This window comes from Canis lupus, chromosome 9 (genome assembly GCF_003254725.2).
Source record: "Canis lupus dingo isolate Sandy chromosome 9, ASM325472v2, whole genome shotgun sequence".
NCBI classification, from domain to species: domain Eukaryota; kingdom Metazoa; phylum Chordata; class Mammalia; order Carnivora; family Canidae; genus Canis; species Canis lupus.
This window is the reverse complement of record NC_064251.1, coordinates 6,775,651-6,792,206: the sequence shown is the minus strand read 5'-3', so window position 1 is coordinate 6,792,206 and position 16,556 is coordinate 6,775,651. Positions and strand designations below refer to the sequence as shown.

General features: G+C 50.2%; 1 protein-coding gene across 2 annotated transcripts in view; it reads left to right on the top strand.

Annotated features, from left to right (window-relative positions):
* Nucleotides 1–16,556, top strand: part of DNAI2 (dynein axonemal intermediate chain 2) — a 29,091-nt gene that overhangs the window by 6,046 nt on the left and 6,489 nt on the right. For both annotated transcript variants that reach the window (XM_025467884.3, XM_025467885.3), the window contains exons 3-9: nt 1,111–1,272; nt 2,286–2,407; nt 5,504–5,646; nt 6,630–6,743; nt 11,159–11,298; nt 13,152–13,274; nt 15,993–16,216. In XM_025467884.3, coding sequence (XP_025323669.1) covers nt 1,111–1,272; nt 2,286–2,407; nt 5,504–5,646; nt 6,630–6,743; nt 11,159–11,298; nt 13,152–13,274; nt 15,993–16,216 — 1,028 coding nt within the window. The remainder of the gene's footprint in view (nt 1–1,110; nt 1,273–2,285; nt 2,408–5,503; nt 5,647–6,629; nt 6,744–11,158; nt 11,299–13,151; nt 13,275–15,992; nt 16,217–16,556) is intronic.

Sequence of the window (16,556 nt, the reverse complement as noted above, 5' to 3'; positions counted from 1 at the left end):
TCCTGAGGGAGTAGGGATTCAGATCTATAGGCACCTGCCCAACATGTGAAAAGGAAAGGGTACCATGGAAAGTTCTGGTCAGAGGGGCCTCCATGATACCAGAGTGGAGCCTCATGTTGAAGTTTGAGCTCCTGTCCGTCTAAAGCGGGTGTGTGAGCCGCCTCGCACAATGCCAGGCATCGCTGAGAGAAAACTAGCTTGAAGGAGGGAACCCACTTTGTCATGTCCCAAATCAACCCAGTGAAAGTCACACTTGACTGTGGGTGGTTCCAGTAACTCATGGTTCAAACACTGAGTTTCCTGCTTTCCCAGGGCTAAATGCTGTCACAGAGACCAGGGTGACATTGTCCACGGAGTAGCTAACTAAGCAGGATGGCCTTAGGGTCTCCTGTCGGCGGGTCCACCCCGTGAAGACTCACTGCTTTTGTGAGCCCTGGCTTAGAAAGGAAAGGAGGAGGGGAGCGACTGCTTAATGGGTTTGGGGTCTCCACTTGGGGTGATGAGAAAGTTCTGGAACTAAAGGGGGTGATGGTGATACAACCTCGAGAAGGCCCCTAATGCCACAGAATCATATGTTTTTAAATGGTTAAAATGGTAAATTTATATGTATTTTCCCACAATTTTAAAAATGGGAGGAGAAAATTAGAAAGGAGGCATAGCAACAAGTTTATGGGGTAAACTACATCTGTATCCACCATCCTCCCTGCCCCAGAGAACGGGGAGAAAGTTGCGGATTCCCAACTTTCCAAGTTTCAATTCCTGTGACTTTGTAAACGATAAAGCAGAGCAGGCTCATTCACTTCTTTTTCTTTGGGATCGCACAGAACAGACGGGTGGGCTCCCCTGGTCCATTAGATAAAGTCAGGACTGGATTTTCCACGGCCAGTGGCCTCAGCCGCAAAGCTGCTGGCTCCATAGGATGGCACTTTCGTGGCTACCTATGACCACCCGAGGACCAGAAAGATCCTTGCTGAAACCTGACAGCATTGTGGCTTTGGCCACATGGGTCCATCCCCGAGCGTCCAGGGCTTGGGGTCGATGGGCCCGGGATCCTGGTTGGTGGAAGGGACACAGGGGCAGGCATGTTCTCAGCCGTGGCTCTTTGTTTAGGCCAACACAGAGCGGTTTGAGATGGAGACCCGGGGGATTAACCACGTCGAGGGGGGCTGGCCCAAGGATGTGAACCCCCTAGAGCTGGAGCAGACCATCCGGTTCCGGAAGAAGGTGGAGAAGGACGAGAACTACATCAACACCATCATGCAGCTCGGCTCGGTAAGGCTCCCTTGGGTCCAGCCATCACTGGGGCTCCCCACCTGCATGCGAAGCCCTGGCCATGCCTGGCGCTGTGCTCGGCTCCCGTGGCTACTCGGGGAAAGAACACAGACTGCCTTCAGGAACCTTCCAGACCAAAGCAGGCAGACCAGTCCGCAATAGCAGGCCAAAGGGGAAGACGGGAAGGTGCAAGGGCTGGATGGGCTTCAAGAGGAGTCCAACAAGTGCTCCCTTTGAGCAAAGAGGACCCCAAAGAACCCCACCCAGCAGCCACCTGCCAAGAGGGATCATTCATTCATTCCTTCAACACTTTTGGACTGGGCTTCAAGCCTCTGCCAGGCACAGCAGAGACTCCAAAAATGAATTGTAATAATAATAATAATAATAATAGCAAAAACTCACATACATCCTGCCCCAAAGAGTGTGTAATCCCCTGGAGGCCAAAGACAAGGACCAAGATATCACCATATAATATAGAAAGACATGCTGGAAGATGAGGGATGACTGGCTATTCTGCTCCATAAGGAGGGAGATTTGACTTCCTGCTGAAGGGATTGGGGAGAGCTTCCTGGAAGAGGAGACACTTGAGCTTGGGCTTTTCCTTGTTGGACATCTGGAAAAATAGAGAGGGCCCTCTGGGTGCCAGCCAGGAGATAGCTGCTGCATATGGAGGGATCATCCTGTTTCGTTGCTGTCCCCCAAAGAGCCTTTTCAGACCTTTTTTTCCAAATCGCCTCCCCCATCAAATCTTAATGCCATTCGTATATTGCTTATGTCCTCTATATATGTCTGTGCTTTATACATAAAAAGTCCTATTATTTGACCCGCCCCCCCCCCCCCAACCAGCGTTTACCCAGTGGGAGGTGATGTCACCACCATTGAGAACACATGGGCTGGAAGGAAGGGGAAAGACCACTGGCTATGTCTTGTCCCTCCCAGACTCCATCACAGTCCCGCTCAGGCTGCAGGGACGTCCTCTTCCTGCTAAGATGCTCTGCATGTGTCCTCCTCAGATCATGGAGCACTGCATCAAGCAGAATAATGCCATCGACATCTACCAGGAGTATTTTGACGACGAGGATGCAGTAGAAGTGACAGAGGAGGCCCCTTCAGCTAAAACCATCAATGTTTTCAGGTACCTCTCAGATGTCTGGCCGATCTCTGTCATCCCTACGGGGTGGGTGCTTCCAGAGGTCACTACTCCTTGCCGACCACTCCATGCCGTGGGTACGATGCCATCTGCGCTCTGAGCTCGGTAAGGAGCAGAGCGATGGAACACCCAGCATCCAACTGGTCCCTACCTTGGGGGCAGGTCTGGTTGAGGGAGAACGAGGACTGACTCCAGAGAAAGACTAAGGGAATTTGCAGAGCTCTGTGCAAGGCGGGTCGATCCCTGCGGGGCAGAATGAGTACAAAATATGGGACATCCGTGAGCCAACAGCACTATGGGCAGACGGGACCCTTGTCCCACACTCACGGGAGTGTACCTGATAATAAGCTCCAAGGACAGCAGTGTGACACCAGGACCATCCCATAGATAACGTGAGTGTGGAATCACTGCGTGAGTGGACATTCACTGCCGCAGGGGGTGTGCTAGCCAGAGACTGGAAGCAAGCTAAATCCGGTAGGGGACTGCTTCCAGCAATTCGGGGAAGCCCACACAGCGGATACTACACTGCTGTCGGAATGAAGGAGGCGGGTGACGGGCACTGGGGAGGGCACTTGGTGGAATGAGCACTGGGTGTTATACTACATGTTGGCAAATCGAACTTCAGTAAAAACAAAAACAAAAACAAAAAACAAAAAACAAAACAAAAAAGGAATGAAGGAGGCAGCCCCTTCCCTGACAAGATTTACTTTGTGAAACCAAACCAGAACAAACAAGGTGCAGAACAGTACATAGGGTAGCACTTTCTGTTTTGTTTTTTTTTTTTTTTTGCTTGAAAAAAAAAAAATATATATATATATATATATCCCTGTGATTTTGGAAGTGGCTAGCCTCAAATGCCAATTCTGGAGAGATTCGTCCCTGAGGGTCCTGGGGAGCACTTGACCCAGTCCCAGCACAACTGGGAAGGACCCTTTTGTGATCCAGGGCTGAGTCACCATGTGCAGAACGGGGCCAAGGGCGGCCAGGAGAAGGGGGCTAGGGCAGGGCGCGGGCTGTCCTGCTGGGGTCTGACCTTCCATAGGGACACCTTAGCAGGACGGTGGGTTGGAAATCGTCCCATCCAGCCTCAACAGTTGACAGATGAGGGGGTGACCACCCCTAGGAGGGGACAGCTCCCAGGACACACAGTGGAGGAAGGAACTCTGGTCTCCTGGATCCCAGCCTGCACTCCTCTTATTATAACAGTGCTCCCGGGGAGGAGTGAAATGGAGGAACCACGGAGTGAGAAAGCTGTGTGGCTCCCCACTTTCCTTTGTTCCTTCTGATTACTTCAAGGGCAAAGTCTCAGTGTAGGCCTTTGCTACTTCTTGCTCGTTCTCCTTCCTCCTCCTCTTTTTTTAAATTAAGAGTTTATTTTTCAGAGCAGCTTTAGGCCTATAGCAAAACTGATTAGAAAGTACAGAGAGTTAAAAAAAAAAAAAAAGGACGGAGAGTTGCCCCACACCCCCTCCACCCTGCACCCCCACAGCTTCCCCACCATCAACACCCCGCCCCAGGGTGGGGCCTCCGTCACCCTCATGAACCAGCATTCAGGTGCTTAGTACCATAACCTGGGTGGCTTATAAACAACAGAAGTTTCTTTCTCACAGTTCCAGAGGCTGGAAGTCTCAGAACAGGGTGGTCGGGTTCTGTGTTGGGTGAAGACCCACTTCCTGGTTCACAGACTGCCATTTTCTCGCTGTGAACTCACATGGCGGAAAGGGAGAGGGAGTTCTCTAGAGCCCCTTTGTCGGGTTCTAATCCCATCCTAAAGGGCTCAGGGCCTCATCACCACCCATAGCCACCCCCCTAGTACCATCATGGAGATTAGGTTTCAACATTTGAATCTGAGGGACATGACCTATAGCCTATGGCACCCCAAAGTCCATAGTTTACATTAGGGCTCCCTCCTTGTGTTGCACATTCTGTGAGTCTTGACAAATGTATCATACAGAGTAGTTTCACTGCCCTAAAATCCTGTGGTCCACCCACAGGATATATTCATCCCTCCCTACCCTCAAGCCCTTGGCCAACACTTGATCTCTTTACTGTCTCCATGGTTTTGCCTTTTCCCAAATGTCACATAGTTGGAATCATACAGTTTATGGCCTTTTACAGACTGGTTTCCCTCACTTAGTGATGTGTGTTATATTTCCACCATATATTTTCATGGCTTTATAGCTCATTTCTTTTTAATGCTGAATAATATTCCCTTGCCTGGATGGACCCCAGCTTATTTATCCGCTCACCTGCTGAAGGATGTCTCGGTTGGTTCCAAGTCTGGGCAAATATGAGTAAAGCTGCTGGAAACATTCACATGTAATATTTTGTGTGGACAGAAGTTTGCAGCTCTTTTGGATAAATAGCCAGGAGCAATATTTCTGGATTCTCCACTTTCCCTTTTATTTCAATAGCAATGCGAAATCAGCCCTCAGACCCAAAACTTAAAGCAAATGAAAATATCGGACTAGAACTTAATATTTTTTTATTTCCATGGGTTTAGTATTTATCAATGCCTTTTATCTATGGCCGGTGAGAGTGGGTTTTTGATTAAAGGAGTCCCTAAACTTTGTTCTTTTTTTTTTTTTTAAAGAGATTTTTTTTTAAGATTTATTTATTTATTTATGATAGACAGAGAGAGAGAGAGAGAGAGAGAGAGGCAAAAACACAGGAGGAGGGAGAAGCAGGCTCCATGCAGGGAGCCCAACGTGGGACTCGATCCCGGGTCTCCAGGATCGCGTCCTGGGCCAAAGGCAGGCGCTAAACTGCTGAGCCACCCAGGGATCCCCCTAAACTTTGTTCTTAAAATAAATTTTCTATGGGGTGCCTGGGTGGTTTTGTCGGTTGAATGTCCAACTTGCTTTTAGCTCAAGTCATGATCTCAGGGTCCTGACATCAAGCCCTGAGTACGACTCTGCACTGGGATTCTCTCCCTCTCCCTCTGCTCCCTCCCCTGCTGTCTCTCAATCTAAAAAGAAAAAGAAAAAAAAAGTCTTTCAAAAAGAAATAATTGATTAAATAAGAGGTGTGAGGAGCCTTTCACTCCACTCCAGTCTTCTGCCCTCTTGCCCTCCGGTAAAGGGATCCCCAGGAGATCAAGCGGTCAGCCACGCATCTCTCCTGGCACCCGGATGGCAACAGGAAGTTGGCAGTGGCATATTCTTGCTTGAATTTTCAACGGGCACCTGAAGGCATGAGCCACGAATCGTACATCTGGGACCTAGGTGAGAAGCGAAGGGGTTCAGGTGGCTGGGAAAGCTGAGGGGGCAGGGCAGAGACCAGCATAACACAAGAGTGGGAGGTAGAAGCTACAGGCCGGGGACTCTCACAGGGCTGGTCCCTCACAGGGAGGGGCCAGGGACCCCAGAAAGCCCCTCATCCCTTCGCTGTCCAGGTTCAGGAGCAGCCAAACCAGAGCCACGTCAGAAGCAGGAAACTCCCTTCATTTCCAGATCCTTGATCAGGGCATTCAAGACCAGACCCCCCCAAATCCCAATTCAGATAGACTCACCTCTGTCCCACCTTTCCTGCCGTTTGTCCTTAACCCACGGCCAGTAGGGGCAGTGTGTCCACTAATAAGGGTCTGCTAATAAGGTCTCTAAGGGACAGACCCTTATTGACAGAAACACTGACTCTGAGAGCAAGTGCCTGGTGGGTAGCCAGCGACGGTGGGCTACACACTGTCAACCGTCCCATCTCTGTCACCATTTTGAAAAGAAACATTAGGTCTTATTAGTAGGCGTGGGTGCCAAACTCAGAACGGAGCACATGACGCTCTGGACCAGCCCAACAGATGCTTACAGCAACCCTGGGGGTGGATCCCACCATTAGCCCCACTATACAGACCAAGAAACTGGTTTGGAGAAGTCAAGGAGAGTTGGCTTTGTGTTAAAAAACAAACAAACAAACAAAAACTTGTGGTCATACCTGGTTTCCTACCAAACCTGCAGAATGTACACACACATGCACACACGCACACACACTCCTGATTACCAGAAATAAAACTACTAGAAGAGTCCCTACGGTCAAGAGTGCCAGATTCTGGCCACCAGGGCCTAGAACTTGCAGCCTGGAGAAAGACAGGAGGGGCTTCCACTTTCCCGCCATCCGCCGCTTCCCAACTCCCACCTCTAGAAGGATCGGGCTGTTTGACCCTGTCCTTTTCTTTCTAGAGCTGGTGGGACCATTTTGTTTGCTTGTTTTATAGAAAATCCCAATAAGCCTGAAATTGTCCTGAAGCCATCTTCTCCTCTTGTCACCTTGGAGTACAACCCCAAAGATTCTCACGTGCTTTTGGGAGGCTGCTACAACGGGCAGCTCGGTAAGGAGGGGCCCCGGGCTTCACTGGGAGCCAGCCCAGCCCCTGCTGCTGTCCACCAGGGCCCACATACCTGCCCAGGGCCACCCTTCGGGCACAGAGGGAAGTGGGAGCTTGCCACAGGGGATGGACTCCAGACCTCCGGGTGAGTCGTGTTTTGCTCATAGCTCAGCAGTAGTTGTAATAGTTCTAGTTGTCTCTAGTGGCAATAGTTCAAGTAAGTCTAAAACCAGTTCAGAACAAAAGTTTTAAGAAAATGATAGGTCAAGTATAAAATCAAGGAGCATTTACTGCCTACCTGCCTGGAGCTGGGCTAGCGTAGCAGGGGGCAAAGGGATAAGGAGACCCGTGGGGAGCCCCATCTCGAGAGAGGCAGGCAGAGACACCTGTACGGGGATGGGTGTGATGGATTCCCGCCACGCACAATGAGTGGGGATGCGTTCCCTCCTTCTTTGACTATTGGAAGAGTTTGGTACTAATTCTCCTTTAAATGTTCAGTAAAGGGAAGCCTGGGTGGCTCAGTAGTTGAGCATCTGCTTTTGGCTCCGGTCATGATCCAAGGGTCCTGGGATCAAGTCTCGCATCAGGCTCCCTTCGGGGAGCCTGCTTCTCTCTCTGTCTGTGTCTCTGCCTCTCTCTCTGTGTGTCTCTCATGAATAAATAAATGAATGAATAAATATTCAGTGGAATTCACCAGTGAAGACATCTGGTCCTTCTTTATCAGAAGTTAAAAACTGCTAATGCACCTTCATTTTTTGGTAAAATTCTATTTATTTATTATTTATTTATCTATTTAGAGCTTGTGCCTGGGGGAGGGGACAGGGGGGAGAAAGAGAGAGAGAAAGAGAGAATCTCAAGCAGACTGCACTGAGCACAGAGCCAACACTGGGGTTCGATCTCCCAACGCTGAAATCATGACCTGAGCCAAAATCAAGAGTCAGAGGCTCAACCAACTAAGCCACCCAGGCACCCCACTAGCACAACTCCTTCTTTACCTGTTCTAGATCGCTTCACACATTCTCTTTCTTCTTGAATCAGCTGTGGTAATTCCATTTCTCTTCCTTTGTGTTTCTCAGACTGGATCATCTCAAATGACCTACCTCCAGCTCGGTCTTCTGCCTGCTTGAGTCTGTTGTTGAGCCCCTCTACTGAATTTTCATTTCAGAGAATGTATTTTCCAACTTCAGAATTTCTATTTTGTTCTTCCTTTTAAGAAGAATTCCTATCTCTTGGGGCGCCGGGGTGGCTCCATCAGTTAAGCATCTGACTCTTGGTTTCAGCTTGGGTCATGGTTTCAGGGTGGTGAGATCAAGCCCCGTGTTGACTCCATGCTGAGTGAGGACTCTATTTGAGATTCTCTTTCCCTCCCCCTTAGCCCTTCCCCTGCTTACCATCTCTTTGTCTCTCTAAAAATAATAATAATCCTATTTCTTTATGGATATTTCTTATTTTGCAACATGCCATTCTCATACTTTACTTCTATAGATACTGTTTCTTGTAGTTCTTTGAACATCTTTAAAATTAATGATGTGAAGTCTTTGTCCAGTAAGTCCAACACCTGGGCTTCCTTGGGGACAGTCTGTATTTGTTGCCTTTTTTCCTACCTATATATTTTCTTGTTTCTTGGTATAACTTGCAACTTTTTGTTGTTGTTGTTGTTGAAAATTGCCTTCTGGGATCCCTGGGTGGCGCAGCGGTTTAGCGCCTGCCTTTGGCCCAGGGCACGATCCTGGAGACCCGGGATCGAGTCCCACGTCGGGCTCCCGGTGCATGGAGCCTGCTTCTCCCTCGGCCTATGTCTCTGCCTCTCTCTCTCTCTCTCTCTCTCTGTGTGTGTGACTATCATAAATAAATAAAAATAAAAAAAAAAAGAAAATTGCCTTCTTGGGGACGCCTGGGTAGCTCAGTGGTTGAGCGTCTGCCTCGGGCTCAAGACGTGATCCCAGAATTCCAGGATCAAGTTCCCACATCGGGCTCCTGGCAGGAAGCCTGCTTCTCCCTCTGCCTGTGTCTTTGCCTCTCTATGTGTGTCTCTCGTGAATAAATAAATAAATTCTTTAAAAAAAAAAAAGAAAAAGAAAATTGCCCTCTTTACCTAATATAAAGTGGGAACTTTGGAAATCAGACATTCATACCTGAACAGGGTTTGTTTTCATTGCTGTAGTTTGTTGTACTTGTTCATTTCTTCAGTAAATTTTCTGAACCAATTCTATGACGTCTGTACTCTATCGTGTGTGGCCGCCACAGTCTGCTTGGTTAGCTTAGTGGCTGGGCAGAGATTTCCTTTAGCACCTGCAGCCAACTAGTCTCTTTGCTAAGAGCTTGTGTGCAGCTGGCAACTGCCAGCCCTTCCTGAGCCTCTGCACAGAGCCTCAGGGTCAACCAGAAGTAGGAGCTGAGGACCTCCTCGGTTCTTTCCTGAATGTGTGCAGAGAACCGGGCACACACACAGCCCTACCCGGGCATATGGCCTTCCAGATCTCTAGGAATGTGTTGGAGCTTTGCAAAACCCTGACAGACATCTTGTTCTCCAGGCTTGCCTTTTTTTTTTTTTTTTTTCAGGCTTGCCTTTCAAGCTTAGTGGTTAGTTTGCTGTTTGCCTATCTGCTATCCACTACTTCAGGAAGCTGCGAAGTTAATCAGTTGCCTGTAATTGTCATTATTTCCAACAGTTGCCTCCATAATAAGACTTTTTTTCACTTGGCAAGTTCCAAGGCAGGTCGAATACAACTTTCAGGGGAACCACCAGACAGGTCAGATAGGAGACTGGAGACAGGAGACTCTGAATGAGCTCTGGCTGCTTTTCCCCTCCTGTGGCTGCCAGGTTACAGATTTTCACCAGGAAGGCAGAATGTTATTTTTTCAAGGCTACCGTGGGATTTGGAGAGTGTGGGGTCTTAACTAGGGAAAGTTAAAAATGCCACAAAACTCACTGTCCTTACTAGCATTCAGCTTTCTCCTGAACACTCTCTGGATGGCTGTAACACTTTGGCTACCTTGTTCCGAAAAAGCTGACTGGTGATTGTTGCCAGTTTTCTCATTGCTTTTATGCTTTTATGGAGGAGATTTTCAGAGATCCTTAGTCTACTGGTTTTGTTGATAGAACACCTAGAAAACTGGGTTTTAGATGCATAGGGATCTTGGAAGGAAGCTGCCCATGTGGGTCCTGCCTGGCCCCCAAGCAGCAGACACTCAGCCTCCGTGGCCACACCCCAGGCCTGACTCGACCTTGGACCTGAAAATAGCCCTCTACCCTTCTCCCTTCACATATTCTCTGCCTTCCCTTCTCTCCCTCCCAGAGTAAGAGCAGGATGGCAGAGAATCTTCTTAGACACTCTTCTGAGGCCTCTGACCCTCTCTCTAAGACCTGCCACCTCCTCCCCAAGAACAGACATAGGCTTCCACAAGTCTCCCTGCCAAATTACCTGGGTGCCAGGGCTTTAGAAGATGAGTGGAGCCACTGTGCCATGATTTATTCACGAGTCTTGCCTCGCTCATTATTCATAACCCCTTTCAAGGCTTTTCACGCCAGCTCAGAGTGGCCCTGACTCTGGGGCTCTGCTGCCTGTGGGAGGGACTGAAGGAGGGCCTACCCCCAAGTGGTATTCTGCTTAGGGAAAACCCCTTCCTGGGCCAGGCAGATCCAGGGGCCAATGCCTTGGACTTTGAGTCCATAAATCAAAACATGGATCACGTTTTTTGTTGCCGTTTTACAAAACTGGCTTTCCTAGAAATAGCTCTGTGTAACAGAGTGGATCCTTGCTGCACACTCATGGCAAAATGAAAACAAAATCTGCCAAGACAGAAACTGGATACATTCCGAGGCTTTTTTGGTAAAGCAGAAGAGGTGAAGTCTTAGTAATGGATCTGAATAAAGGGTCTGTGAGCTGCATTCCCATCTCCCACCAGAGGCAGCCAAGGTGCAGAGGACAAAAGGGAAGAGAAACTGGCCTCAACGTTCTTCTATTCAGGAGCCTTTCCCTGGGGTGGAGACACTCTTCTCTCTGGCTGGCCCCCCCCCCCCACCCCTATCCTAGACTCATCCTTGGTCCGTGCTCCTTCGTACTCCTTCCAGGGTGCTTGCCCTGACCATCCCAGCACGAGCTCTACTTGCCGATCCCTCCTCCTGTCTCTCAAGGAGAGGGGGACAGTCTTATTCCCAGAGGCTTCCCGAGGGCCTGGTGTGACGCTCAACCATGGTACGAGCTCAATGGAATGAGTGAAGCTTGCATAGAGATTGTGTGAGAACTTCGGGGGTTGATAGGAAACTCAGGCAGGTTTGGATCGAGTCCTGATTCTAAAAAACCACATACCTGCCAAACCAAGGGAAGCAGCATCCCTCCATGCTGTGCTCCCTGCACCAGGGAAGGGAGCCTGGACTTCTGTTCACCTTCCTCTCATTTCCTCCCCCCTGCTAGCCTGTTGGGACACCCGGAAGGGCAGCCTGGTGGCGGAGCTGTCCACCATTGAGTTCAGCCATCGAGACCCTGTGTATGGCAGCATCTGGCTGCAGTCGAAGACCGGCACTGAATGCTTCTCAGCATCCACAGATGGGCAGGTACCTAGCCAGCCACTGTAGGGGGCGGGAATGTGGGGAGCAGTGATACCTCCCTGGTTCCCCTTCAGAATTCCCAGGGGAAATATTTCCTTTTGCATTTTATTTTAAAATTGAAGAGTAGTAGGGGTGCCTGGGTGGTTCAGTCAGCTAAATCTGCCTTTGGCTCCGGTCATGATCTGGGATCCTGCTCAGCGGGAGTCTGCTTCTCCCTCTCCCTCTGCTGCCCGCCGCCCCCCCCCCCGCCCCCGCTTGTTCTCTCTTGCTCTCTCTGTCAAATAAACATTCTTTTTTTTTTTTTTTTATTTACTTACGTATTCATGAGAGACACAGAGAGAGAGAGAGAGAGAGAGGCAGATGGAGAAGCAGGCTCCATGCAGGGAGCCCGATGTGGGACTCAACCCCAGGATTCCAGGATCATGCCCTGAGCTGAAGGCAGATGCTTTAAGCGCTGAGCCACCCAGGCAGCCCTCTCTCTGTCAAATAAATAAATAACATCTTTAAAAAAAAATTGAGGAGTAAGTGCACATAGAACAAAATCCAAAAGGTACAAAAGGGCAGACAGGAAAACACCTTCCTCCCTCCTCTGCCCACAAGCCTCCCAACCCCCTCCCCACAGGTGCCCACCTGCCTCAGTTTCTTACAGCTGCCTTCAGAGATAGTCTCTGTATATAGGAGTGAATACATCTGTCTTCACTCTCTTTCTGCACACCTTACACATAGGCAAATAACTGCACTTGATATTTTTCACTTAGTATATCTTGAAAATGTCCTATTTCATAAAGCAGTGCCCCATGCCTGTTAAGAACTGCATTAGGGGGACACCTGGGTGGCTCATTCGGTTAAGTGTCCAACTCTTGATCTTTGTTCAGGTCTTTTTTTATTTTTTTATTTTTATTTTTTATTTAAGATTTTTTATTTATTTATGACGGACACAGAGAGAGAGAAAGAATGGCAGAGACACAGGCAGAGGAAGAAGCAGGCTCCATGCAGTGAGCCCGACGTGGGACTCTATCCCGGGGCCCCAGGACCACACCCCGGGCTGAAGGTGGTGCTAAACCGCTAGGCCACCAGGGCTGCCCTTTGTTCAGGTCTTGATCTTAGAGTAGTGAGTTTGAGCCCACACTGTACATGGAGCCTACTTAAAAGAAAAAAAAAACTGCATTGGGTATGCTATAATTCATTTAAGTGGATTTCAATATGTTGTCATCATAGGAATAACATAGCAAAGAGTATATTTGTATATAGGTTTTTGCACACATGCAAAGGCACACTGATGGCATGTGGTGGGATTTCTGGATCAAAGCATACAGGCCGGGACGTCTGGGTGGCTCAGCGGTTGAGCATCTGCCTTCAGCTCAGGGTGTGATCCTGGAGTGCTGGGATCAAGTCCCGCATGGGGCCCCCTGCATGGAGCCTACTTCTCCCTCTGCCTGTGTGTCTGTCTCTCTCTCTTTCTCTGTGTGACTCTTATGAATAAATAAACAAAATCTTAAAAAAAAAAAAAGCATACAGGGTTTACAACATTGCTATGTATTGCCATATTGTGGGGATGCTCTAAGAATTCAGATTCCAGAGCCCACATTTGGCCATTTTGATGCAGTAGGTCTGGAGTGAGGCCCCAGCATCTGGGTTTTATGAAGCTTGCCCATAACCCTGATGATCAGCCAGGGGGAGACCGTGGGCCGGAGTGGTGGTTCTTCAAAGTGCATTTGTCCTGTAGGTCGCGGGGCGCCTCTAACACCCACCCCTTTGGCCCCAGTGACTGGCCCCAGGAAGGTGACGGAGGTAGGAAAGGCAAAAGCCAGGGCAATGGAGGGACCTCTGGTCTCACAGTGGCCCCATCCTCCCATCAGGTCATGTGGTGGGATATCCGAAAGATGAGCGAACCCACCGAGGTGGTGATCCTGGACATTACCAGGAAGGAGCAGTTGGAGAGCGCCTTGGGAGCCATCTCCCTGGAGTTTGAGTCTACCTTGGTGAGTGTCCCCAGCTCTCCCTTCCAGGACTTTCCATCCCTGGGGCAGCTAGAGCCGAGGCCAGCCCGGGACTACTGTGTGCACCAGGCAGCTGCTCCACAGAGGGGCGGCCCCAGTGCGGTCATCCTGGACCTGCGTGGTCATTCCAAGGACTTTCCAGCAGGGGACAGCAGGGGACAGCAGAGCTCCTCGCGGAAAGAAGCCAATCAGTCTCAGTTGCACGAAGTCACCGCCTGGCTAGTGGCTGCACTGGGCGGAAGGCAGGTTTGGAAGGCAGGTTTTCACTGAGGACTGGATTCCAGAAAGGCCCCATTCTGGGGGAAGAGCCCTGCCGGAGACCAACACGGAGCGGCCAGGCCCTGCTTCTGCCTCGTGGGGGTTACTTCACTTTCTGGCGGGAAAGAAGAGACGTTAGGGAGGGAAATGAGGTCAGAGGAGGCTCCTTGGAAAACAGAGCACAGGCACAGTTACGGCGTTTAGCAAAAAGGAGGAGGAACCATAAAGAAATATCAAAGTTGACCAGTAAAGTGAATGTGTCAAAAGACAGAAGCTTCTAGAAGCAGCAAATGAAGACTCTCTCCAAAGCAAGAAATTGACTTTTCCAGAGGAGTCTTGTCTTGGGCTGATTCCTGGTTTATGTTTTGCTGAAGCCTAGGCCTGGCTCCCCCTTGGGGGTTATCTCTTGTTTACTTTCAGGTCACGTGACATCACTCCCAGGTCCTTGGGTGGTAGAGGTGCTCTGGCTTCACCCCTGCCCTGACAGTCCTCACCTGAGGCTGGGGAACCAGTGAGGGTGAAGTGGGGTGGAAGACAATTTAGCTGACCCCCACCCCTGGGTGTCATAGTGAAGGGAGAAATGATGCAGAGAAGCATCCTGTCCTGAAATCAGGGATGTCTAGAGCAGGTGCTGGATGTGGTGCCCATGCCCCCGCTAGGCCCCAGCTCTCCCACGCCTGTGACAGCACAGGCTGTGGGCCAGACACTAACGACTGTCTTGCACGACGAGCTTGTGTAATCACACACCACTCATCCATAAATGGATGAGTCTTAGTGTGGTAAGTCATGCGCTCTAGAACACGGTGCTCCCGGGGCTCAGACCCAGGGCTCGGAGTCAAGGCCCAGGCTCACCATGCCGACCCTGCCAAGAAGCCTGAGGCTGGCGGCACAGGGGCCACCCGGATCTGGGTGCTTCTCCCTGTTATGAGCTCATAGGAGCCGCACCGTGTACTTCATCACTCACTCTCCTGGGCCTTTCAAACTATCTCCTCATTTTCCTTTGACCTCCAGCCTGTAGTCCAGTTGTTTGTTTGTTTGTTTTTTTAAGATTTTATTTATTAGAGAGAGAGAGTAAGAGTGAGTATGAGCAGAGGGAAGAGGCAGAGAGAGGAGCAGAGTCCCCACTGAGCAGAGAGCCTGATGCTGGGATCATGACATGAGCTGAAGGCGGACGCTTAACCAACTGAGTCACCCAGGTGCCCCTTTTTTAAATATGTTATTTATTTATTTATTTATTTGAGAGAAACAGAGTGCACACGTGAGCAGAGGGAGAGGCAGAGGGAAAGGGAGAGAGAGAATCTCAAGCAGACCCCCCACTAAGTGCGAAGCCCAACACCTTGCTGGATGGATATCATGACCCTGAGATCATGACCTGAGCTAAAATCAAGCGTTGGATGCTTGACTGACTGAGCTCCCAGGTGCTCCTGTTCTTCCTTTTTCTTTTTTTCCTTAAAGATATTATTTTATTCATGAGAGACACAGAAAGAGAGAGAGAGAGAGAGAGACAGGAAGAGGGAGAAGCAGGCTCCATGCAGGGAGCCCGATGTGGGACTCCATCCTGGGTCTTCAGGATCACGCCCTGGGCTGAAGGCAGGGCTAAACCGCTGAGCCACCAGGCATCCCTGTTCTTCCTTTTTAAAGCCACGAATTTCCTTCCTTTTTAAAGCCGAGTGGTGTTCCACTGTAGGTACAGACCACATTTTGTGCAGCCATCCACGTCACTTGGGTTGGGACACCTGGGTTGCTTTTCCGTGTTCGCTGCTGTGAGTAACGGTGCTATGGCCATGGGGATGCAGTGTAGCCCAGGTCTGCAGGGAGTAGCTGGGGGCTGGCCGAGGGCCCTTCCAGCCTCATGTTTTACACTATTTATTCTTTCAGTCATTCACTTATCTGTGAACAGACATTCAGGATCTTTATGACAAAAGGCCTAGTGGACACAATGATGCTACATGCAGAGGTGTTCCTCATGTTGCTGCTGATGAGTCTCTCCAGGGCCTAGAAGAGTCGAGAGGGCTCCCTTAAGATAGGGCCCTTGGGGCACCGGGTGGCTCAGCAGTTGAGCATCTGCCTTCGACTCAGGGCATGATCCGGGGGTCCGGGGATCAAGTCCCACATTGGGCTCCCCGCAGGGAGCCTGCTCCTCCTTCTGCTTGTGTCTCTGCTTCTCTCTGTGTGTTTCTCATGAATAAAGAAATAAAATCTTGAGAAAAAAAATGGGGCCCTGGAGCAGGTGCTAGTGGAGGGTGGGATCTGATCGGGGAACAGGTGGGGCCAGCTCCTCAGGAGAAGCTGGAGAACAGCATGAGCGGAGGCCTTCACCAAAAGCCCTCCCAGTACCTCTGGATCCCAACACCCCAACCCCAGCAGGCCGCTCGCCAGGACAATGAAGCCCAGAGATGATGATTCATGGTGCCTTCCACTCCTGTGTCACCCCCTCCACAGCCAACCAAGTTCATGGTGGGCACCGAGCAAGGCATTGTCATCTCCTGCAACCGCAAGGCCAAGACGTCAGCCGAGAAGATTGTGTGCACCTTCTCAGGCCACCATGGCCCCATTTATGCCCTCCAGAGAAATCCATTCTACCCAAAGAACTTCCTGACAGTCGGTGACTGGACCGCCCGCATCTGGTCAGAGGACAGCCGGGAGTCATCCATCATGTGGACCAAGTAAGAGGGAGGGGGAGAGGGACAGAGAGGGCCCCGGAATGCCCTGAGCCTCTATGTGCAAAATGGAGAGAACACCCCTCCACACACGCCTGAGCTTGTGCTAGGAGTGGCCTAATGCAGCCACTTCCTGAAGGAGTGTGCCTCAAACAGCCTGGGCTGGCAATAATTACAGCCTTGGGGTAATTTTCATGCTCCTCTTGTCTGCGTCAGGGGACAGAACCAAGAGGAAGCAAGGCCACTTGCTCCTGGTCCCTCAGCTGGTAAGGAGCTGAGGTGGGGTCTGAACCCAGGAAGCTTGGATTAAGAATCTGGGCACCTCATCAGGACAGCTCGGTGGGTG